This window comes from Myotis yumanensis, unplaced genomic scaffold (assembly GCF_028538775.1).
Source record: "Myotis yumanensis isolate MYYU_CA2020_CCGP unplaced genomic scaffold, mMyoYum1.0.hap1 SCAF_16, whole genome shotgun sequence".
NCBI lineage: Eukaryota > Metazoa > Chordata > Mammalia > Chiroptera > Vespertilionidae > Myotis > Myotis yumanensis.
In genome coordinates this window covers 50,250,954-50,274,587 of record NW_027223767.1, presented here as the reverse complement: position 1 = coordinate 50,274,587, position 23,634 = coordinate 50,250,954, and the positions used below count along the sequence as shown (strand labels likewise).

The following is a 23,634-nucleotide window of genomic DNA, read 5'->3' as shown; positions in this document are numbered from 1 at the left end:
TCTCTCCTTCCCTGGAGTCTGAGACCTCAACGTGGGACCCTTCCTTCCTCCCCTCCCCTCCCGCAGAGGCCTTCCAGCCCTCCAGGGAGAACCTGGAAAGGGCAAAGGGCAGAGAGCGGTACCTACCCCTGCCTGGTGGTCAGCCAGAAGATTTTGGTAATAGCTTTGCAAGGAAAGGGACCTACAAGAACAGGAATTATTAGCTGGAACGGGTCTGCCCACCCGCAGAGGCATGCGGGTCTGCACGAGCAGAGCCCTCACCCCCACCCTCTCCGTGGACCTCTGTTAGGAGCTCTGCCCCAAGGAAGCCACACAGGCGCCAGGAAACCCACCATGTGGCTTTGGACAAAGCCGTCACCTCTCTGGGCCCCAGGTTTTACTGCTATGAGGGGGGTGCCTACACCTGAATGCAGGAAGGCCGGCTGGGAACAGAGGACATGGGTTCGCACAGTGAAAGGCAGTCCCAGGTGACAGGGCAGGGCCAGGGCCCCGCCAGGCCCCCGCCAGGCGGGCAGAGCACTGACCGTAAGGCACGCAGCTGCGCAAGGGCTCCAGTTGCTGGGTGTCAGGATTCACAGGCCACTGGCAATAGCTGCCGTCCGAATGGCAGCTGACAATCAGGCGGCCATCCCGCTGCCAGCAGGCACTGTCCAGTTGCTTCAGGGGAGGAAAGGGAGAGAGCGCAGGCTGGGGTCAGGGCGATGGTCCCGATACCCATACCCCCGCCCCCACGCCCACCCCCACGCCTTGGCACAGGGGCTGTATGTGATAATGGGATCTGGGAGAGCCCCGTGGCGGCTGCCACCAGCCCAGGCACCACCCACCTGGCTGCTGAGGAAATGGCAGAGCACGCGGCTGCCCCGCAGGTCCCAGATGACAATGAGGCCCCGGCTGTAGCCGATGAGGACCTGGTTGGGGTCTCGAGGGTGCTCCTGCAGGGCCTCCACCATCTCAAACACCCGCCGCTGGCGGGCCTCCTCGGGCAACCTGGGCAAGGGGAGCACTGTGAGCCCACACCGACGTGCACCCCGGGGCCTGGCTGAGAGCACGGCACAGCGGCACACGGCACTCCACATGGCCGCGGGCACTGAATGTGCAGCACGGAGAGCTGCAGGCACACATCATCCAGGGGACAGAGAAGCAATGCGTAGAGCAGGACAGTGATTTCCAGAAACGTCGCTGTGGTGGGAGGGAGGGAGGGAGTCCCTCCTGGGAAGGGCATGTGGAGGCTCCTGGGAGGCGGCGGGCTCTATTTCTCTGCCCGGGGCTGGCTGTAGGGATGCTAACTTTACAATCCACTGAACTGCACGTTCACATTTAGTGCATTTCTGTAAGGAGGTGGTATTTCATCCAAATAAGTGTTTAAGATCCACAGAACAAAGCTCTGTATTAGTTGGCCCCCCCCGCCCCCCACCTCCTTCCCTGGGCCTGGAATGCTGATGTGAAGTCTGGAGCTGCTGCAGCCAACAGAAGGCCATGAGGTGGCAGGCATGGGACCAAGAGCCAACTCTGAGGATGGGCAGTAGGAAACAGCCTGGACCTGAGGGCATTTCTACACCCAAACCAAGCCCTCTGTACTTGCCCTGGTGCACACGACCCCCAAGGGCACCCTCTGTACTTGTGCCCATGCCACGTACCAATGCTGGACAGCACACCCCGCGAGCACCAGCCTCTAGAAGCGGGAGTGGGGGGTCAACTCCCTGTACCCTTATCTGTAAGCGTTCAGTTTTTGAAGGATTCTACAATGATCTACTACTTATATAATTAAAAATTTCTTCCCCTTAACTTAGAAGTAAGCAATGTGAGAATTACACCATCTTGGAAAATAGAGAGAAGAAATAATATCAAAAAGAGAGAGAAAAAAAGAATAATATCAAAAGGAAGCTGTGCAGCAGGGTTGATGCCACTTGCCCCCGGGGGACCTCCCTCAGACGGCTCCTTTGCAAGAGTATCAGCACCCTAGCCTCCCCGGGACCCCTCAAAACCGCAGGACGTTCTCCTGCTGCAACCCCCATCTCCTCCCTCTTGACCCAGACAGGATCTCACCAAAGCTTTGGAGCACCCCCCGGGCTGTGGCTGTCAGGACCTTTGGCCTGGAGCCTGCGTGCGAATGGAAACCTACACAGACGCCAAAGCACAAGCATGGGCAGAAGCTACCCCGCTGGCGTGGGGCGGTGTGTGTCGCGTCTGCCCCACTGGGAGCCCCAGGGGTTGTGAAATACATGGCACCAGGGCAAAGAGGCTAAGAGTTGGTAACACGACACCATCATGTTGAGCCTCATTTTCCTTTTCATTAAATGAGGTGATAAGTTACCCACAAGACCCATGATGATAACATCCTACGGGGTGAGGTTCTCAATTTGGGGGACAGGTGAGGAGCTGAGCTTCTCCTCCCGCCGCCTAGACTTCCCGGAGAGAAATGATAAGCTCCTGACACATTCCCGGGACCAAAGGGAGAGGGTCATGCCAAGTCCAGGGGACGGGTTCCTAACAGCGGGGTCCGCGGGCTCACCGCTGCAGCACGGTGTCCGAGCTGATGGTCCGGTCCTCCAGCGTGCGGAAGCCTGGCACCTGCACCACGAACACGCTGCCACTCTCGGTGCCCAGATAGAGCGTCTTGGAGGAGGAGTGTGGCAGGACCACGGTGATCTGTGTGGCGCTGGGGGCAGCCCTGCGGAGGGGAACAGCTACCCGTGAGCTGGCCGCTGTCTAGGCAGGGACTCCCACGAATGGGCTTCCGACCCTGGCTGCCCTCCTCACCCCGGGAAGGCCATCCCTAGGAAAGCAGGCTGTAAGGTCTTTTTTAATAGAGTCCAGAGTCTCGGTCCAGGACTAAGATATTGGCTACATTCTGCCAAGACGGGAAGCAGATGGCAGAGTCTGCCCAGGAAGCAGAGACCCCCTGGGAGCCTCCTGCACAGCCCCGCCCACTCCACCCAGAGCACCTTCGGGTGGCGTCGTGTGGGCTCAGACACCTGCTAGGACCCCCAAGGGCTCCTAGGACCTTCAAAGGGTGATCCCACCCTGAAGCTGGGTGCATGGGTCAGGGTGGCTGGGAGAGCAAGGGGGCCGAATCCTTACCCTGGGGGGCCCCGCAGCGTGAAACTCTCGTCTTCCTGCAGCTCGGACACCCCGCCTTTGACCTTCAGGCTCCACAGGTGTAGGCTGTTGTCGTCCAGCAGGGTGACCAGCTGGCACTAGGGAGGGGACGGGGGCAGGAGCGTGCTGTCTCATTGACCCGGGAGCGCCAGCATTCGCGTGGCTTTTACACACCACGGCGGTCTCAGAGAGCCCCAAATCCAAAGGCACCCCTACTCTTTGGGGGAAGGCTGGTGGTCCCAGGTCCTCCCAGCAGCACCACACCCAGGGCCCCCAGATGCTTGCCTCTCCTTCGGGAAGATGTGAGAGTAAGAAGGGCGCGGAGGGGCCCTCACCTGGCCAGGCAGGAAGTAGATCTGCACCACGGCGTTGTTCTCCCTGTGCAGCCCCATGAACTCCACCCCCGGGGCACCGTAGCTGCGAGCAGCAGGCTCAGGAAAACCTCCAGAGGCAGACGCCACCCCTCGCCGGCCCGAGAGCGGAGACTGGGCCCCATGGCAAGGGTGTAACACACGGTGGCTCGCCCTTTCCCCAGACAGCAAGACTGGGGCCTGGGGTGGGGAGGAGGGCGTTGGCCAGTGACCTGACCCCTGAGGGTGGGAACAGCCAACCAGGGAGAGCTTTCCCAGCCAGGCAGGTGGGGATGACTGTGTAAGGGTGACCCCGTGGCAACTGTTAGGCTGCTCGGCGCCACCTCCCACCCCACCCCTACCCTGCAACCTGAGCTGCAACAGACTCATCAGCTGCCGCTTGGTGGCACCTGTGAGGAGCTGCAGGCACCCCTGCGGGCCCAGCCCCAAGAGCTGTGACCAGGAGTCTGGGCAAGGGGATTGGTCACCAGGGTATGGCCATGGCCTGGCAATGATTAACCGGCCGAGGGCGGGCTGAGCCAGCAGTGGGGCTGGGCCCCTGCCCTGCAGTGTTTACACCGCCCCCAGCCTTCCCGCCTCAGAGAGGGCGCCGGCTCACCCCGGGGGCTCACCCTGGGCTCAGGTTAGATGGGGCAGGAGTGCGCCAAGGTGTGTAGCCCAGCCGGCCTGGCCGAGCAGTGACCTGTCCTGGACCCACGGGCTGCCTCCGAAAGGGCCCAGAGCTAATGCTTCAGACAAAGACGGCCAACCAGACACTATCCAGCCTCAGCCGGGGGGGCCGTCCCTGCCAACCGGAGTCTGCTTTACTCTCTCTGGTGCGTGCGCACGTGCGGGGCGTGTGCGGGGCGGAGAAGCTGGAAGAGCGGCTCCCCTAGCCTAGCCCGGCACTGCTCTCTGGTTTGCAAAGAGCCCGGGCCAGTCCCCTGACTCCCACTGGGAAAGGCTTCTTGTCCCCGCGCCGCCCCCCCCCCCCCCCCCCCCCCCCCCCCCCCCCGTCTCCACGGACTGCGCTCAGGGCTGACCCCAAGAGGCTATGTGGGACGCCCCTGAGTGAGAAGGACCATCCCCAACTTGCTTTGTTTCTTTCCTGGAGGGCGGGAGGCCTTGCTGCACCTCACCAATGCCAAGTCCTCACCCCTTCCAGGCCTTCCCAGGGCGGGAGCTGGGAGCACCGAAAGGATACAGCTTGACGGCTCCGGAGCGGGTGCCGATGGCCAGGATGCGCAGAGAGGGGCTGTAGCCGAGGGCGCTGGGCTGGTGCGGAAAGCCATGTTCCACCGTCTGCAATGACAGCCACACGGGCCTACAGACACGTCCAAGAAGCCGCAGCACAGAGCCACCCCAGCAGGAAGGTGGCACCGAGTCCCATTCAGGCTCCCACCCAGACACCCATGTGTGGACCATTCCCCGCCCCCCTCCCCCAGCCCATGTCTGACCCTGTCCTGGGCCACCTGACCACCCATCCCTGGGAACTCATTTTTCCTGACACACACTGGCCACTTGGTCTCCAGGAACTCTCAGTTCCTCCACCAGGTGTACTGTGGGCAACCCCCAGCCCTCCTACGGGGGGTGCAGGAAGCTTTGGGGGCCTGGCACTGGGGTCCGAAGGAAGCCACGGTGGCCCTTCCCAGCCCTGCACTGTCCAGGCTCCTCCAGCCCTGACAGTCTGCTCTGCCAGGGCCCTCCTAGCACGAGAGCTCTCCGTCTTCCCAGACAGGAAACTCCCAGGTGCTGGTGCAGGCATGTGCTCTTGCTCATGTCTTAGGACAGAAGTAATCCGCATTCCAGAAAACTTGGAATAAAGGAGTTTTAAAAAGAAAACAAAAGTAACCTGCATTCCTACAACCGGAAGTAAACCTCGCTAACATCTGTGTGTGTCTATCTTCCCCGAGCTTGTGAGTGTATGCGTGTGTCCTGCCTTAAAACACAGAGACCTGCCCTAGCCGGTATGGCTCAGCGGATAGAGCGTCAGCCTGCGGACTGACGGGTCCTGGGTTCGATTCCAGTCAAGGGCATATCCTCGGGTTGCAGGCTCAATCCCCAGCGTGCAGGAGACAGCTGATCAATAGTTCTCTCTCATCATTGATGTTTCTCTCTCTCCCCCTCTCCCTTCCTCTCTGAAACCAATAAAAAATATTCAAACAAAAAACACAGAGACCTAATTGGGGCCCTATACCTGAGTAGCCCTGTAGCCTGTTTCCCCCTGTAGCCAGCCCAGGTTGTCAAAGCACTGAAATGACCCAATGGTGGAAGAATATTCGCTGTGGGAAGTGCCCTAACTCACCAGGCCTCTGTTGTTAAACGTTTTTTGTTTCTAGAGGTCCTGCAATGGCCACTTGACCGATGACCCCTCTTGGACTCCCGTCTTTGCCTGCAGCTCTGAGCATTCCCGCAGGCAGAGGCGCCAGGGATGGAGTCCAGGTTTTAAAGGGACGGATAGAAACCCTACAGATTACTCGGCAAACCATCTCAGGAAGGCTTCTGCTGTTTCTTTATCAGCTAAGCCTACCCCTCACCTCCCACCCTCCCACCCCCCCCCCCCCCCCCCCCGCCCCAGGGGCCCCTGAACCTGCAGGCCTAGATGACAGCAGGCAAAGGGAGGCCAGCACCTGCTTCCAAGTCTAGTGATTTCTTCTGGTTTAAACCACGGGGACGGCCCTGCAGGAAAGGGCCGCACCGATGAGGCCGCTCTCCTGCGGCCCAGGGCTCTGCTCTGGGCTTCGGTTGGCTCTCCAGTCGGGCCTCCGAGGAGCAGAGAGAGATAAGCCCTGCTGACAGCTGGAATGATAACTTAGCAAACCCAACGCTGCCCGCCTGCTGTCCAGGCCCGTGGTCCATGGTCGGAGGCCCCATGCCGGGGCAGGCCAGGGAGCAGCTCCCAAAGGGCCTATTCTGGGGACGTCTGGGGACACCCAGGTGTGGGAGGCGCCCTCAGGCCTGGCTCTTTGCCAGGGACACAGGCTGCCCTGAAAATGGCTGGGAGGGCAGTAGCGACCCAGCAGGAGCCCCGCTGGCCGCCCAGGTCCCTGTTCAGCTATGTCAAAAATGCAGAGCCTGGAGAAGCCGTGGGGAGATAGCGAGTGTCTGGAATGCAAACATTTCCCAGGAAAAGGAGAGCAGGGCACATGAGGAGTGTGGGGGACAAGCTTCCCCAGGGGCCCCCACTAGGCTGCAGCCAGCCCAGGTTGCTGGGGCCGCAGGAGGCCAGCAGCCAGAGCTCAGGAAGACGCTCCTGGGACGGGAGCGTTCTCCCAGAACCACGGCAGCAGCAGGCTGGGGTTGGAGGACTCTGCGGGCAGCGTCCTGCAGGAGCCCGGTGGCCAGTAGGAGGCCTGTGCCCGGCGTGACCCAGCGCGACAGTCGCAAGGCAGCACCGAGCACTTGCAAGGTGGCTGGTGCCACCAAGGGGCAGACTTTTTAATTTTATTCTATTTTAATTAACTTGCATTTCAGATGGACGCTCACTTCAGTTACTGGAAAACTTTGTAGGAATGTTCTTGGGTTTCAAAGGAACAGGGGCTGGAGTTGGGCAGACCAAGCTTTGGATCTTCTTTAAAAAATATTATTTTTTTTTATGGATTTCAGAGAGAAAGGGAGAGGGAGATAGAAACATCAATGATGAGAGAGAATCATTGATAAGCTGCCTCCTGCACGCCCCACACTGGGGATCGAGCCCACAACCGGGCATGTGCCCTGGCTGGGAATCGAACCGTGACCTCCTGGTTCATAGGTTGACGCTCAACCACTGAGCCACACTAGGTGGGCTGGGTCTCCTTTTTCAGCTGTAAATCTTCTAGCTCTAAACTCAGACCACATATTTCCAAAGAAAATTTAATGTCCAAACTGAGATGTGCTGTGAGGGTAAAACACACCTGGGATTTCAAAGACTTTTAAAAAGTCTCATTAATTTATATTGAAACAGTATTTTGAATATAGTGGGTTAAACAGAATTTTTCATCAGAATGAATTTCACTTGTTAAAAGAATTTTGTGATAGGCCTTCTAGAATATTTCAAATCACATATGTGGCTCTTACTGTTTTCCTCTTGGGACTTGAGCTGCCCTACAGGAGGCTGCCTCAGGCCGCGGGCAGGCAAGTCCCACCAGGAGAAGACAGCCTGCAGCTTTGGGTCAGGCTCGCAGGCCTGAGAACACAGGGCTGACTCCCTGGCAGGCAGTTCTCCTAGCATCTCCCGACCCCTCCTACTGCGGAGCGGCCTAACCCAGAGGGACACAAATGTCGGGCCCACCACTCAATCACTCCTATTGATTCCTCATGTCCTCCAGGGCCCTGGGGTCACTGTCCTGCCCCTCCCTCCCCGCTTTCCCATAAGCTGACCTAGACAGACAGGGACTGAGTCGGGCCCACTGAGCTCTGAACCCCCCACTGCCACTTAGAAGGCGTGTGGACTTGGGCAGCCACTCGGCCTCTGAGCCTCATTCCACATCTGATAAGTGGGACGACACCAGCGTTGTCCTTGGCTCGAACACAATGAACCTTAAGATGAACCTTAAGACCACCTGAGACGGCTGGAAGGCTCAGCTCACCCCACAGAGCACACAGGCCCTGCCGCTAAGGCCAACTTCCTTCCCAGGTTCTCCTTGTTCACTGTACCCCTCAGGGTGTCTTCTCTAAGGTGACAACTCTGGAGGGACAAGGCTCCCTTAAGAACAAATAAGGGGCCTGGCCAGTGTGGCTCAGTGGCTGAGCGTCGACCTATGAACCAGGAGGTCACAGGTTCAATTCCCGATCAGGGCACATGCCCGGGTTTCGGGCCCGATCCCCAGTGTGGGGCGTGCAGGAGGCAGCTGATCAACGATTCTCCCTTATCATTGATGTTTCTATCTCTCTCTCTCCCTTCCTCTCTGAAATAAATAAAAATATATTTTTAAAAAAACAAAACCACAAATAAGGGCAATTTCACAACGACCCTACTTGGCCAGGGGCCACGAGAGTGGGTTCAAATGAGAACAGTGTGGTGAGGGGGGATCCCCGGTCCCAGGGAGGGGAGGGGCGGCGGCAGCACCAACTCAACCTTCAAATAAGGCCCCCGAGTCCCCGAATGAGCAAAGCTAGTCCTGCTGCAGAGACCTGGGCTAGACAAGGAGGTGTAGGGCAGGTATGAGGGGGGGGGTGTTGTGTTAGGAATCGGGAAGGAAGGGACTTGGATTTGGGGAGAGGATGGAGGTCAGTTAATGGAGGTGACAGGGAGGAGCGGGAAACCGGGGGCGGGAGCAGCGTGGGAAGCAGGAAGGGTGAAGGCACCTCTGGCCAGTGTCCAGCTGTCCCCTCAAGCTCAGGTGCTCTGCCCACTCCTTGGTGGCCCCTCCCTGACACTCCCAACAGCCTTTTAGACTCAGCTCCCTACTGGACATGCAAGTTCCCCACGGGCAGCACCTTCCCTCCCGGTCCCCGGAGCAGGGAGGGGAGATGGTCTGCTGTGTGACCTCCAAGGCACAGAGCCACCCCAAGTGGGCCTCCGCCCAGGACAGAGGTTGGGGTGGGACAGCAGGCATGGATCCCAGGGCGGCCCTCAAAGTCCCAGACCCCAGCTTCTCCAGCTCAGATTCAAGCTGGAAGGATGACCAACGCCTGGCAGCCAACCTCCCTTACCTCCTGAGCTCAGCATCCAGCCCACCTGGCCCTGCCCCTGCCCCCACCCTGCTCCTGGCTCAGGTGACCTCTGCCAAGGGAGGAGAGAACAATGAACTCCTTTGACAGAGAGTTGGGAAAGGAGAGATTTGCAGGAGCCGCCAAACTGCAACACTAGCCCGGTGTGGGAGAGAAGGCCCGTCTGTCTCCCGCTGGCTCCAGGACCCATTCCAGGCTCCCGGAAGGGAGATGGCAAGGCTGCTGGTCGGGGGCGGGAGGGGTCCTTCATCCTGCCCTCGGCAAGGGGGGGCCTGTCCAAGATTGAGGGCTGAGGAGTCCCCAGAGCGCAGAGCGTGGGGTGATGGGAAGGAGGGCTGCCAGGGCCGCAGGGGGCACACCAGGTTGGCTGGGTGGCACTGCCCCAGACCGGGTGTGGTCAGCTCAGATTCCTGGCGGTGGCAGCAACCTGGCCTGCCCGGTGTGGCTGTCACCTGACACCAGGGGCCCAGCCATGAAAAAGCCAAGACAAAACCACCTGGCCCTGGACGGGGCAGCAGGCAGGCACACAGTGTTTGTTCAGGGCCCAGGAGTGGAGGAGGGGGCCGGCAGGAAGGGCCCAGGCACCCTCATCAAATGGCCGGTCGGCCGTTCCACCAGGGGAAACAAAGGCCAGGAGGGATTTTCGAGGAAGGGGTTTTACTCTGACACGAGCTTATGTCCGCTCGGAGTCACTTCCTCTCTACTGAGGTGCCCATGGGGTCCCTGGGTCCCCTCAATCAATCCTGTCAGCTGACTCATCCCTCTTCCCAACAGCCTGAGGACCCAGCACACACCACAGACCACCGCTTCACAGGCGGACAAACAGAGGTTCAAGGGGTGAAGTTACCAACCACACTGGGGGTCCTCATTCCCAGCCAGCGCCCCCCCCCTCCCCCCAATGTGAAAGCCCTGGTATGGCACCTGTGTGCCAGGCACCTTCAGAGCATTCTATACCCAGGGCTCTGCTGTGTCAGGCCCAGACTCCCAGGTCCCAGCCTTCCTGGTCCGAGACTCAACGGCCTGGGGGGAGCCTGGGGAGGGACTAGTATGGGTGGAACCATGTAGGTTCCCAAATCTTCCAGGATGTGGCCTCACCCTCCAGGCGCCACCATTCACCCAGAGCCTGGATGAGACAATCCCCACACCCAGACTCTCCCATTCTTCCTCTCTGCTCCCAACCCGTGGAATTTAGGACTATCAGCCCCCTCCCTCCCACCAGGAAGGCAAAGGTCTTATCTGAGATTCCCAGAGCCCCAGGCCTGGGCTGTATACACAGTAGGTGCTCAATTCTTGCAAGTGAATGGAAGGAGGAAGGAATTCCAGGAGCCTCCCCTCCCCCTTCCTGACCAGGCCTGGGGATGGGGTGGCCAGGTGTGGGGACCACCAGTTGGGGGAGTGGAGGGACGATTCCTCTACCCTAGCCGCACCCCAGCCCCACCCTCCTAAACAGTAGAACTTGGGACGGGGGTTCATCCCTCCTTGCTGAGCCTGTTTTTCCGGTTTCACTGAAATTGGCCACCTTTTCAGGGTGTGAAATCCTGGCGTTGCCAAGGGCATGGAGGCACATAGGGGTCACCCAGGATCCTCCAGCCGGTGCTGAGGTTCTGAGACAGGCACCCAGCAAATATGTGCTGCTCCCTTGGGAGTAACAATGGCAGGTCTCCAAGGGCCCAGAGATCCCCCAGTTCCAACACTGCACCCCATTTCCCCGAGACCCAAAAGCCCTGCCCACAGCTTCCTTCTACCAGTGGGAGGAGGCACTCACTTAGGGAAGCCGAGATCTCAGAGGCCAGTGGCCTCATGGCAAGCGCTGAGGGCAGCCACACCTCCCACAGGCCCAGGAAGTCGAGGACAACGGCAGAGCATGAGGGGAAAACCGCCCACCTCGAAGCCCTGGGAGCGCTCCGGCCCTGGGAGGCTGGCTGCCTTTGAAAAGAGCAGCTCAAGTTCGACTACTGTGTCGAGCACTTCACCGATCTAATCCCACATGTCCCTGTAACAAGCCTGTGCTGACCCTACGCACAGGGTCACCTGGCCAGATTGGGACCCCTGTCCATCACCACCTCCTCGAGGGGTCCCCAGCCCGCCTCTTCCTGCAGTCCACCCTCTGGGGCAGAGGAAGCCTAGGCATGGAGGCCCAGGGCCTAGATCAGTGGTTCTCAACCTTCTGGCCCTTTAAATACAGTTCCTTATGTTGTGACCCAACCATAACATTATTTTCGTTGCTACTTCATAACTGTAATGTTGCTACTGTTATGAATCGTAATGTAAATATCTGATATGCAGGTTGGTCTTAGGTGACCCCTGTGAAAGGGTCGTTCGACTGCCAAAGGGGTCGCGACCCACAGGTTGAGAACCTCTGGCCTAGATCAAGGCAGAGGTGAGGGGCTAATTACCCCGAAATAGCTGCAGATTGCTAGGTGGCCCCAGAGCCAGTAAACCACAGCTGTGTTCCTCCTGTTTACAGCTCCTGCCTTCTCGGGCACCTGTCCCCTTGGGGGAGCCCTGAGGAGTTTCTGGGACCCTCCCTGTGATCTCAGGTGACATGTCACTCCGGCTTTGGAGGCCTTGGAGCAGGTGTGGGGCTGGGGTAGTCAAATGCCAACCCTGGCAAGTTCGCCAGTGCCTCTCCCCACTCACCCAGGCCTGGAGCCTGCCAGGAATCACGTGTTCCACCTACAGAAAGTTGTGTTTGCCTCTGGAGGCAATCGGAGGAGGGTGGGAACAGCCATGGCCTGTAGCCACTCCCCCAGGGGACCTGGGTCACAGGTCCCAGCACACCCAATACAGGCCTGGGTGCAAAACATTCTCTAGCGGTCTTATCACACCTGGCAGGCTTCGATATGCTTTCATCTTTCCTGTCCCTAAGCCTCCTCACAACCCTGTGAGGAGGTAGACAGGGCGGACTGTTTTACCCCCATTCCACAGGTGGGGAAACCGAGGCTGGAAGAGGCAGGGTGAGCTGCAGAGTCCCAACTCCTGGGCATCCCACTGCCCTTCCCAGGGAAAGCCCTCTAATCAAACCCCATTTCCAAAGTCAGAGTCCCCTGAGGCATTGCGGGCAGTGCCCAGTAAAGACCTTCATCAAGTAAAGGCAACCCGAGCGCCCGCCCCAGCCTGTGGGAGGCTGATAACGTGGTGCTCACCTGAGCACCTGCTGTGTCCCCTCGCTCCCGCTCTCTTACCTTATTGAACTGGAAGAGGTCCCGCTTGAGCCTCTCCCGAGCAGGGTCATGTCCCGACCGCAGGAACCGCCTCATCTTGCTTGGCGTGCAGCCCCTGGAGAAAGAGAAGCTGCTGAGCGCCAGGGTGAGGCAAACACGCAGCCCAGGCCCAGAGCCGGCCTGCCAGGCCCAGCCCAGCAGGTGGCCGCCCCTGGGCCAGGTCTCCGCCGTCCTCGGCTTCCCCACGCTCCATCTGTGCCGTGTGGTTCCCCTGGGAACCGGCGCTCCATACCCAGGGCCCAGGACTGGTTAATGTTCTAACGCTGCTCCTGGCCACCTGTGGCCTTGTAAACCCAGCCCAGAAGCTGGGGGAGGAAGCCATTTACCCAGGCTTCATAGGAACAGGAGGCCCAGAGGTTAATTAGCTTAATTGTTAACCTGATTTCTGAAAAACCATAAAACTCCAGCTAAACAGAAAGGGAAACTTCATAAGCCTCTCTCCCCAGCGGCTGGGAGGTGGGAATGCGAAGGCTGACCAGCTGGGCTCCCACACCAGGTGGGGGCAGGAAGGGGCCGGGCAGCAACCTCTCCGGTAGCCAGCACACCTGGGCCTGGGCCGCTCTGCCTTCTAACTTCAGGGAAGGCCTCGGCCATGCTGGGCTCAGGCCACTGCTGCCGGGAACCTGGGTGGGGGAGTGCGCAGAGCATGCAGTCAGGGGTGCTGGCCCCTCCCACCACACGCCTGGGACCCACGGTGGAGCTAGGTCTGTCCCACGAGGCTGCTGGGGTCTCTGTAGCTACAGCCCTGGCCCCAGGCTTCCCGACCTGACAGGGTGCGCTCAGAAAGGCCCCTTTCCCACGGGCCCAAGTGAAGCTAATCAGAAACCTACTCCCAATAAGAAACCAGCCCTGGACGCTGTCCGCCCACTGGAGAATGCCTTCCCGATCCAGGGGAAACTATTTCTGGATCATCCTGGGGGGAAGGGGGATCATCTGTGCTCCAGCTTCCGGCTTCCAGTAGCGGCCACCCACTGACCACAGGACACCAAGGTCTGTACTTGGAAACGCAGGAGCCCAGGCCCACCCCGGAGACACCATAAAGGGAAGGAAGCAGGGCCGGGAGCTCGCTCTGGGGTGCGGGGTGTCCTATAGGAGAAGACAGTGTCTAAGCCGAGACCTGAAGGATGCTATCCCCGAAGTTTCTGGCTTCTTGGGAAGCGACCAAAAAAAAAATCAATCAACTTTGCATATGAAAGGACCCTGTGTGGTCAGTCAGACTCAGGGCTCCCTCTGAGGCCTGACCATGCTGGGAGAGGTCACCCCACTGGGTAGACACACACACCCAGGGGCATTCCAAGTGCTACCCCAACTGGGAAAAGGCAGACACCAGCCCTCAGAGCACAGTCACTCTCTGGGGACGTCACAAAGGCCACCACTTGCGAGAGGGGGAGGGGTGGCTATGAGAGGTTTGTGCCTTCACATTTTGGGGGAGCCACAGCAGAGTGGGGAGCCCTGCTTCCCTTTGGAGCAGCAGGTAGTCGGGAAACTCCCAGGTGCCCACCTGACCCAAGGCCCTGAAGGAGATTCAGGGAACAAACCCGGGAAAGTTGAGGCTCCTGAAACTGGGCGTGAGCAGACTCCACCCCGGGGCCTGCAGCTTCAGCCTCTGGACAAACAGCTGAGCTGTGTCCTCAATTTCCAGCTGTGGGGGAGGCCCGGCAGTGGGCAGTGCTGGGGGAGGGCGCCCAAGCTCATAAATCGGCCACTGCAGGTCCTGGGGGTGCTCCCTCTCCCCTCTCAGGCCTAGGTCATGGGTCAGAAGTCAGAGGAAGCTGGGGGTGGGGCCTGGAGGAGGGGGGCGGTTGCAGACTCCAGGGAGAGGCGGACCTGGGCTGGTCCACAGAACCATGCAGGCCACCGGGTGGGGACAAGAGGACACAGGGCCCACAGGACCCACAGGCTCACGGCGAGGTGGAGGAGGTGCAGGTAGGAGGGAGACAGGATGTGGGGCTGGGTGGGAGGTGGCCCCCCAGGAGGGCGGCGTGGACACTCCATCCATCCAAATGCCCTGGAGCACCTGCTGCCTCCCAGGCACTACACCAGACGCTTGCGTGTTATTTTTATTACTTTTTAACATTCTGCTTAAGTAATCTCTGCTCGCTGTTAAAAAAGCAAACAATCTCAAGGAGAAAAATCCTCCCGAAACCCCACCACCCAGGGCATGAGGTGGCTTGTGGGTACACATCTGAGCAGCCCCCTCCTTGGCCCCCTGTGCGCTGTGAACGGAGCACACCTACTGAACCCAGACCCGGTGTTCCTTCACCTCCCTCTGGCCTCCCTGGGGGGTGAGTGGAATATCCCCACCTGGCAGACGGGAAAAGACCACAGAGGCCGGGCCGCTGGTCCAAGGTCACTGGAGAAACGAGCAGAACTTGGATTTGACCCCCAGGTCTGGCGAACCCCCAAATCTCAGGGCTCCGGGAGGCAGCGAAGGATGGATATGACAGGGCAGATGCCTAGTGACACCCCTGCAGTCAAAAGGCACGGACACGTGTGCACTGTCACGCCTACATGCCTTCCACTCGGAGCCAACCAAGCAGCTTGGGGGCTGGGGCCTGGCTGCCGCTTGTGGGGTGCTGATGAGGTCTGGCTGGGCAGGACGGCGTTGGGGGGGGGGGGTCTTGCATGGACCTGCCGCTCACTGCACAGGGGGCTGGGACCCCACTGGCATGCATCTGCTCCTCGGTCCAGCCAACCCCTCAGTGCAGCTCCCAATACAGAAATAACTGCCCCGGTCAAGGCTTGAGAACCGCCACCCCTTCTTGACCCACTGGCTGGACCCACCTTCAGTTCCACTCACCCCAGACAAGCAGGCTCTCTATAGAGAAACTTCGGGAATCTGGGCCTGAAGTCCCTGGTGTGGACGGATCCTCCCTACTCAGTCTACTACTGGGGGTGGGGGCGTAAGGGAAAGAGACTGGGGCTTGGTGCCAATAGCCAATAGCCAGGGCTCAACCACCACAGCTCATCTCCACGCTGGGTGGCCTCCCAAGGCAGCTCCTTGAGGCCCAGGAGGCTCGTCTGCAAAGAGGGGCGCACTCCCTCCCACACAGGTCCGCTGGGGGGACTGGAGCAATGACAAATGCCGAGTGCCTGGCGCAGCGCTTGGCACGGAGCAGGCACTGTCCTGGGACTGGGGGTCCAATAATGACAGACAAGATCCCTTATGTCACCAAGCTTACAGCCTGGTGTAAGGGGAGAGTGTGATGACTCACAAATTAGTCAGCGAATGGTTTCGGGGCTGGCAAAAGAATAAGGGAAGATGCCAAGGAAGATAGAGCGACCACGGTTTTGTGGTCAGAAGGACTCAGCGGCCGGCCATTCCTACACCTGGGCCCGTGCCTTCTGCCTGGGATGCCTCCCTCCCTCGTCTCTACTCAAATGTCCGTGTCCCCCCCACCCCCACCCCCCCGCCGACATTCTCTCTCCTACTTCCCAGCTTTGCTTTCCTCCTCAGTACCAGTCACGCCGGCCTAGTTTACTTACTGACCTTGTCTGTGACCTGTGCAACCCTCCACAGGACACGCCTTCTCCTTCCCACTCGGGGACTTTGGCCCCCTTCGGCCCTGGGCGCCCGCATGCAGCCTGAATGAATGAACGGAGGAGGGACTATCTCCACCCAGACCTGAATAGGAAGTGGTCAGCGAGGCAGAGGCAGATTCAGGGGCAGGGCGTGTCAGGCAGCCAGAACCAGCCAGCACGCTTCAGGAGGGTGAAGACAGGGAGGGGCCGAGTGCAGGCAACAAGGAGAGATGAGGTGGGTGGGAAAGGGGCCCTAGGGGGCCACAGAACAGAGCTTCAGTGGGACTCCCCTGGAACCCATGACGGTCCTGGGCAGGGCCTGATGTGGGCTGCCCGCCCCTCCCCCACACCACGTCCCCCGACGCTTGGCCTGTGTCGACAGTCCATCTGCTCAGCCCCCACCAGGGCCCATTCACTGTGGCCTCCGTGTTCCTGGCTGAAATAGCTCTTGTCCTCCAAGCAGCACATCCAAGACCGCCTTCCAGATGCCCTCGCTGTCTGACCACGCTCACCCTCAGCACCTGACCACACCTTCTGCTGAAACCTCCGTGGACGGGGCACCCGTTCAGCTCTGAAAATATTCTCCTCGATCCACTGGGCTGGCCACTGAGATACTGGCAAAAACCAGAAGCAACTTAAGTGGCCAACGGGGGCTGGGAAAGGTGCTGAGCGCCATGGAGAGCTGGCAGTCGCCAAGGACATGGAAGCCTGTGTGCAAAGTACCCAGGAGGAACAGAAATGGACAAGCCACTGGAAGGGCCATGGGATCGGTGCTTTCCCTTCTGGTTTACCTGCTTCGCAGGCAGGGTAGATAAGAGGGTCAAAGGGAGACAGGGATGCCCAGTGGTCAGGTGTGAGGTGGGTCCCTCCTGCTCTCTCGGGGCCTGGGTTCCTCTCCAGCCACGTTACACTGGACAGGGGAGAGGACACACCTGTGGACACCACATGGCACAGAGGCAGGGAGAATACAGGCAGGTGGAACCATATGGGACCTTGGGCTCCAGGACCCCAAGGAGGACCTGGGATGCCGGCCACTTCAGTGCCGCTTTCACTGTGAGGTATGTGGGGGCAAAGGTAAGTTCAGGAGCCCCCCAAGCTGAGGAGGCCCCAAGTCTGATGCCAAAGGGTCTGAGGCAAAGTCACTGGGCATGTAAGGAGCTCCGAGGACCCTGGCTTCCCGCACGGGGATGCTACCTGGCTATGACCCCTGAGAGCGGCTTCCTGAAAGAAACACCTTTTCAAACCCTGAACTTCTAAGAACTGCCAGCCGGCGCTCTGTCCCTCACCGACCACACCCTGAGCTGCCTCCCTGCTCGGTGCCTTTGGGGTAGGTGCTCAAGGTTTAGGGCCGGGCCACACGAGGCTTGCTGACCTGTGGCCGCTTCTCACTCATTTTCTACACCGTCTGAGCCTGTGTGTGGAACTAGCCTGTGGGCAGCTGACCTGCGATTTCCTTCCATCCTCACTGCTCCGTGGGGAAGAATAGGGGAGCCATCTGCTTAGCAACAGGCTAGCAAATTCATACCCTGAGTTCCCTACCCCCCATCCTGTGTCCAGACCCTGCGCCTCAGCTCAGAAGAGAGACCCGTAGAGGCAAAGAAGGAATAACTGCGTGGAGGTGGGCTTGTCTTGGGCCCTACTAGAAGCAGCAGACCCCACTGTGCCCCGGGAAGAAAGAAGGCGGTTCCCAGACTGCTTGTCCCCGACTGGCATTGTTTGGGGTACCCGGGCTAATGGGTTCCCAGGCCAGCCCGTCTGCCCTGGAGGTGTGTGATGGGCCAGAGCCCCGGGAGTTCCTTCCATACCGGGCAGTCCATTAATCTGCCGGAGAGGCCGCACCAGCAGCAGGCCTCTGGGCCTCTGGGGCTGAGCGAGAGCAGGCTGGGGGAGCCACACCGTGCCCGCCTGTGCAAGGGGTCTCCAGAAGCCACCAGGGAGTCCCGGGCTCTCCTCTCCCCGGCCTGTGCGCCCACAGCCTGCTACTGCCGGGAAGCTGCCCTTCCTGCCCGACATCCTGTGTGCGGCCTGTGTGCGGCTGTGGCCTCGTCTGCGCCAGGTGTGAACACGCCCCTGCAACCTTCTATGGAGGGGAAAGGCGGGCCGGGCTCTCCTGACTGGGGCAGCTGCTGACCCCTCCGGCCTCTGTCCATGCCAACTCAGATGCCCACGGCTGCTTTGCAAGCACCCATGTTACCCTGGAGACCCCAATCTCGCAGAGACACCGGGCAGCCCCTGGCCAGCAGCTTAGCAACCAAACCTCAGTGGAAAGGTCACCTCATGGAGGTGGGACTCAAAGAACATAGAGGAGGAGGAGGCACCCAGAGAGCTGCCGCCACCGCTGCTGCTGCTGCTGTCAGGTAATAAAAGGGACGAGAGTAAACTATGGCCAGTTGCTACTGTAAGCACTTGACATGCATCATCTCATGCAATGCTTACAATTACTTATGAAATGGCAATTCCAAGAGCTACCAAGTCCAAGTCCAAGTCCCTGAACTCTGACACGACTACAAAACCCTCTGCTCAGTTCAGGCCTCTCTCACAGGACAAAGGGACTGGCCAGCAGGAGTGTGGGTGGGACCAACTGGGGTCAGCAGCCACCATCTGACCTGGCCCTCTCTACCTGGATCCAGGTCAGCTGCCACCATCCTCCCAATATCCATCCTACGGAGCCACAGGCCAGTCTCACACTCGGCAAGGGCCCTGCCTGCCCGCCTGCCCTGCCTGCAGCTTTGAGGCTCCTCCTCCAGGGCTCCCCTCCCCAGCCTGGCTGTGAGGATGGGTGGGAAGTCGGAGTGCAAGCGGCACCACCCCCATCACCGTTCTGGGGGCCTCAGTCCCCTTCTGCAATCCAACATCAGACTCTCTCCAGGGAAGTGATGGATGGATGTGGCCAAGCACAAGGAAGGCCAAAGCCACCGTGGGAGAAGGTGCACAACTAGCCTGGGTGGAGGTGGGTAGGCTGCCTGGTTCCTCCTATCCAGCCCCATTGCACGGCCTCCTACTTGCCTCAGGAACTGAGCTGTTGTCCTAAGGCAGTGGCCGGCAAACTCATTAGTCAACAGAGCCAAATATCAACAGTACAACGATTGAAATTTCTTTTGAGAGCCAAATTTTTTAAACTTAAACTATATAGGTAGGTACATTGTTATTAACTTAATTAGGGTACTCCTAAACTGGCCTTTGCTAAAAACCTCCTCAATCTGATTGAGGTACGTTTGCTCTCCCATCCACACTTGTCTTGTATACTTGTTTCAAATAGATGAGTGTGGATGGGCGAGTTGGAAGGGGTCGACTTCAGCGAACGTACCTCAAAACAATATCCCGCGGCCCACCTGCGCTGCATCTCCCGTCGCCCGACTGACCGACACCCCCCACTTCTTCTAACGCCACTTCTTCAAAATAGACTCGCCCAGGCCAAAAACTGACTTCTGCACATGGGCCACGAAGTTTCAATCGCACTGTACGTGCGTGCCCGCACGTGGTATTTTGTGGAAGAGCCACACTCAAGGGGCCAAAGAGCCGCATGTGGCTCGTGAGTCGCGGTTTGCCGACCACTGTCCTAAGGAGCTTCTAGAAGATGCCAGCTCCAGGAGGAAGGGACTGTGCCTGTGCTGAGCATGGCTGTATCCCCAGGGCTTAGTGCCCTGCCTTTTGAAAGACATCCCCGTTTTACTTAAAGGGTTCCCTCACCCCTGCCAATCTGTGCTCAAATGTGACCTCGTCAAGGCCCATCCTGCCCACCTTTTAGGTTGCAACCTGCCCCCACCATAGGCAACGTCCTATCCCTTGCTGCTCTGTAGCTCAGATCACCTTTTAACAGATTATTACTTACACTAGTTTCTGTCCCTAGAGCTCTCCACCCTTTAGCATGCGAATCCTGTGATAACAAAGATCTTTGCCTTCTGTAAGGCTAGTGCCGTGTCTAAATCACACCGTACACACAGAGAGACCAGTAAATACTTTTGAATGAATGAATGAATGAATGAACAGCCAGGGCTGAATGGGGACCAACTAGGCAAAGCCCTGCTCCAAGAAGGAGCTACCAACCCCAAAGAACAGTGTGTTGGGGCACCAGAGGTCCCTCAGGGAACTTCCCCACCCTGTTGTCAAGTCTCTGGCCAGGGCCATGTGGCCATCATGCCGGGCATCCTGCTGGGGACTTTTGTGGCTCTGCCTCAGTCCAAGGCTCCAGGACACCCAGCTCCTTGGCAAGGAGAATCCAACAATATCATTACTTATAAGAGTCAAACAGTCCTGTAGTCCTGTACCCACAGGTCCCTTTCATCAAACCCTGGTAACACAGGTGTTTCCACATAGGCCCCGGTCACCGCTGAATTCCTGAAGGGGAGAGTCAGGTCCCTAGCAGCTTCCCCGTCTCCACGCCCAGAGGAGCCTCTCCTAGCTCAAGAATTCACTGTGGTTCCTGGGAAGGGGAAGGAGTGAGGTGACTTTTCAAAGGACCAGTTTCCCCTGAGAGGCAGGGCAGGAAGGGAAGGTCACACCAAAGGGAGCTGGGCAAAGCCCCATGGTGACAGCACAGGGAAGGGGGTCTCCTGGGGAGCCCTGGGGGCTAGGGCTGGGGAAGGGCAGCAGTACCAGTGGCCCCATGCTGCTCAGAGCAGCTAACCCAGGAGTAGGGACCACCAACTCTCCACCCCAACTCAGGTGTCGCAGCAGCTGCTTCCAACACATGTGGGTGGGCCAGGAAGGCTGAGTAACCCTTTAGGCAGCCCACATTGCTCCTGGAGACTCTTGCCCCGATGCTAAATGTCTCCAATGGGGTAGAACGGGGGTCACAGACAGACGGCAGAGGCTCCGAACTCTCCAGCTCTATGCACCACTCTCTCCTAGGAAGAGGGTCCTGGGGCCAGGAACTCATTCCCTAACTAAGGTTGAAAGCAAGCACGCTGGAGTGCTCAGAAAATCTCAATGACAACAGAGCAGCCCAGGAATGTGCTCCCCTCCCCCAACAGGGTGCAGAATGTCTACAGCCAAGCCCTCCCCTGAGCAGAAAGCAGAGCAGATCAGATTCTACAACCCCCCCCCCCCCACCCACCCCCAGGATAGGCCCCCAGCTGGGGTCTGGCCATTGGGCCTCTTCTGGCTCCTCCAAGGAGCAGGAGAATTACCAGGGGCCTCTGGAATATGAATGAGGTTAGGACAGGCCACTGCCTCCCAACTCCCACCCTCATTTTAAAAGCTCTGGTCTCCAGAGGCTCTCAGAAACCATGACACACACACCCCCCCCCCCCCCCCCCCCGCCCGGCTGAAATTTGGACAGAGAAACCAGAGTCCCTCACAATCCATCAGGCAAATCCAACAGGCCCAGGCATCTGCCAAGGCCCACAAGGAACCACGGCTTTCATGCTTCGTGGAGATGCTAAGACACACCCTCACCTGGCTCGGCGCTGTGCCAGGCCACAAGTGTTTGGGACATTTCTCATCCATTCATCAACATCTGTAAAGCCAGGCTCAGCGGAGGCTCGGGATGGTTAACTGGCCGAGCCAGAGTCATGCAGCAAGACACGGGCTAGGCACCATTTAAACTTACACCTGCGTGTAGAAGGACACTACAGTACTTAACGAACACTGTGTCTGAGGAAAGACTGAGGCGAGAGGGATACGTCTCGCCCTCTTATACTTTCTGAAACGTTTCATCTCCCCCACAATGGGCAACTGTTACCGTTTTATTTTTTAAACCAATAGGGGTCATCGAGTATTATGGTTGTTTTTCTTTTAATGCTATTGTGTATTAAGAAGTGACTAAGTTATTAAAATTACCTTAATCTGCCACCAAAGGGGACAGTCCATTGCCTCAGCGAGGAGCACAGTAGGGCTGCAGAATGACCCCAGGCCCTGGAAACACTGTCCAGCGGCCCCTACGGAGACTGGCCCCGTCTAACTTCTGAGCAGAGGAGCCAGCCCTGGTCAGAGCCCCCAGAGCCAGGTTTGAGCCCTGACTGCTGTGGGCAGGCACTGTGGGCAGCTCACTAAGGAAACCCACCCTGGATCCCCTGCCCATAAAACACAGACCATCCCCCAGGGCCCTTCCCCTACCTCAGTTCTCACAGACCCGTCGGTCTTCCTCAAAGGCCACCTCTCACCTTGGTGCCTGCTATTTCCCACCCCGGGTTCCCGTCTCCCAGACGCTCTCATCGGCGCCCGCCTGATTCTGATTCCCCTTCAGGATCCCCCTGCAGCCTGGAGTTGTAAACTTGCAGAAGGTCCCAGAGCCCAGGTTAAGACTCCCTGCATCTGGCAAATGGATCCCCAGGGGAAGGGGCCCGAGTGAAGCCCCGCCCGCCTCCCCCAAAGCTCACCTGCGTCAGGTGAACGCCTCAGGGGACCACACCAGGGCTCTCCTGTTACAGTCAGTTCTCCCACAGCCAAAGCTCAATGTGTCTACCGACCGTCCGGCCACAGCCAGCCAAGAGCAAACTTTGCACACTTTCTTTGGTAAGTCAGACATGTTCGCTCCTCGCCAAGTCCAACGTTCCACAGCGCAATCCCACGCCCGTCGTCGTGGGAAACAGAGGCGAGGTGTCCGTACTGTCCCCTAAAGGTGCCCAAAGCCACCAGGCAGAGAGAGGCCCAGAGACCTCAGTCCCTCCCGCGGGCTTTCTGCGTCCGGGGATTAGGAGGCACAAAGGACCGGCGGGGAGAGGCCCCAGATGGCAGCGACGGGGGGCTAAGCCGCCGCCGCCGCTCGCGGAGAGAGGCCACCGGAGACGCGCGTCGCCGGCCTCCGCGGCCAGACCCCTTGCACGTGGGGGTCGAGGCCCGGGGACTCCGCTCGCGGTGACCCTCGCACTCGGCCGGGCGGGGCACCTGTCTGCCCGCTCCCCAAAGCCAACACTATTGTGCAAACTCTAAACCCAAATTCTGTAATCGCGGGCGCGCCCAGGAGAGAACGACTCCCGGTGGCACTTTTGCGGGTGGCTTTCTCCCAGACCGGCGTAGCGACGGGACCCGGGAGAGGCAGGCGGACCTGGGCGCAGCCCTCCCCGCCCCGCCCCGCCCGGGAAGCCCGGGGTCCCGGCCCTCCCGAGCCTTGACGCCCCGAGTGGCGGGCGCCCTGAGGGGGCGGGCCCGGCTAGGTGGGCCCGGGCCCGCGCCTCACCTGGAACCCCAGGCCGGCCCCCGGCCGAGGCCTCCGTGTCTCCGAGCGCCCGCTTTCGGCTGCGCTCGCTCCGCCGCGGGCCCACGGGTCGTTGGGCGGCAGCCTCCTTCCTGCTCACCTCCGGCGCGGCGGGAGGGGGCGGAGCCGCCTCTATTTACATAAAGGGCGAGCCGGCGGGGCCGCGGAACCCGGAGCGCCGGGCCCGCCCCGCCCCCTCCCCTGCGCCGGGGGGCGGGGGCGCAGCGCGGGCTCTCCGGGGGCGGGGACCGCGCTCGGGCCAATCCGCGGCCCCGGACGGGGCGAAGGCGGGGCCTCATCCGCGTGAATATGCACGAGGCGCCGCTGCCCCGCCCCCGGCCTCACCTGCGCGCACCTGGTCGCAGGTTGGCCGCGCCCAGTGTCCCGCCGCCTCCCCGGGAAGAAATAGTTCCCGGAACGCGCGGCGGCCAGGGCCGCCCCGCCGGCCGGACTGCGGGGAGCCGTCCCTCCCACCCCGTCCCGGGCGCTGAGGGAGGGGCGTAGCCGGCCGGCTCCTGCTGAGCGCGCCCTGCCCAAGCCGAGAGGGTGACCCACGGATACAGGGCCAGGTTTCGGGGCCCAAGAGCGAGGTGGCGTGAGGACGGGGGCGTCGCCGCGAAGCGCCTCCCCTCGGGGCGGGCTCCGAGCC

The 23,634-nt window shown here is 59.8% G+C and overlaps 1 protein-coding gene across 4 annotated transcripts in view; it reads right to left on the bottom strand.

Moving 5' to 3' along the window:
* Positions 1-23,121, bottom strand: part of LLGL2 (LLGL scribble cell polarity complex component 2) — a 30,775-nt gene extending 7,654 nt beyond the window's left edge. For 2 of the 4 annotated variants that reach the window (XM_070394545.1, XM_070394547.1), the window contains exons 1-9: positions 22,968-23,111; positions 12,287-12,380; positions 4,654-4,751; positions 3,435-3,516; positions 3,082-3,197; positions 2,513-2,671; positions 825-987; positions 525-657; positions 127-181 (exon numbers count right to left, since the gene is read on the bottom strand). In XM_070394545.1, the coding sequence (XP_070250646.1) occupies positions 127-181; positions 525-657; positions 825-987; positions 2,513-2,671; positions 3,082-3,197; positions 3,435-3,516; positions 4,654-4,751; positions 12,287-12,361 (881 nt within the window). In that variant the 5' untranslated portion in view covers positions 12,362-12,380; positions 22,968-23,111. Of the gene's footprint in view, positions 1-126; positions 182-524; positions 658-824; positions 988-2,512; positions 2,672-3,081; positions 3,198-3,434; positions 3,517-4,653; positions 4,752-12,286; positions 12,381-22,967 lie in introns of all 4 variants that reach the window. The other 2 variants (XM_070394546.1, XM_070394548.1) reach the window with 2 other exon arrangements.
* Positions 23,122-23,634: the final 513 nt, after the last annotated feature.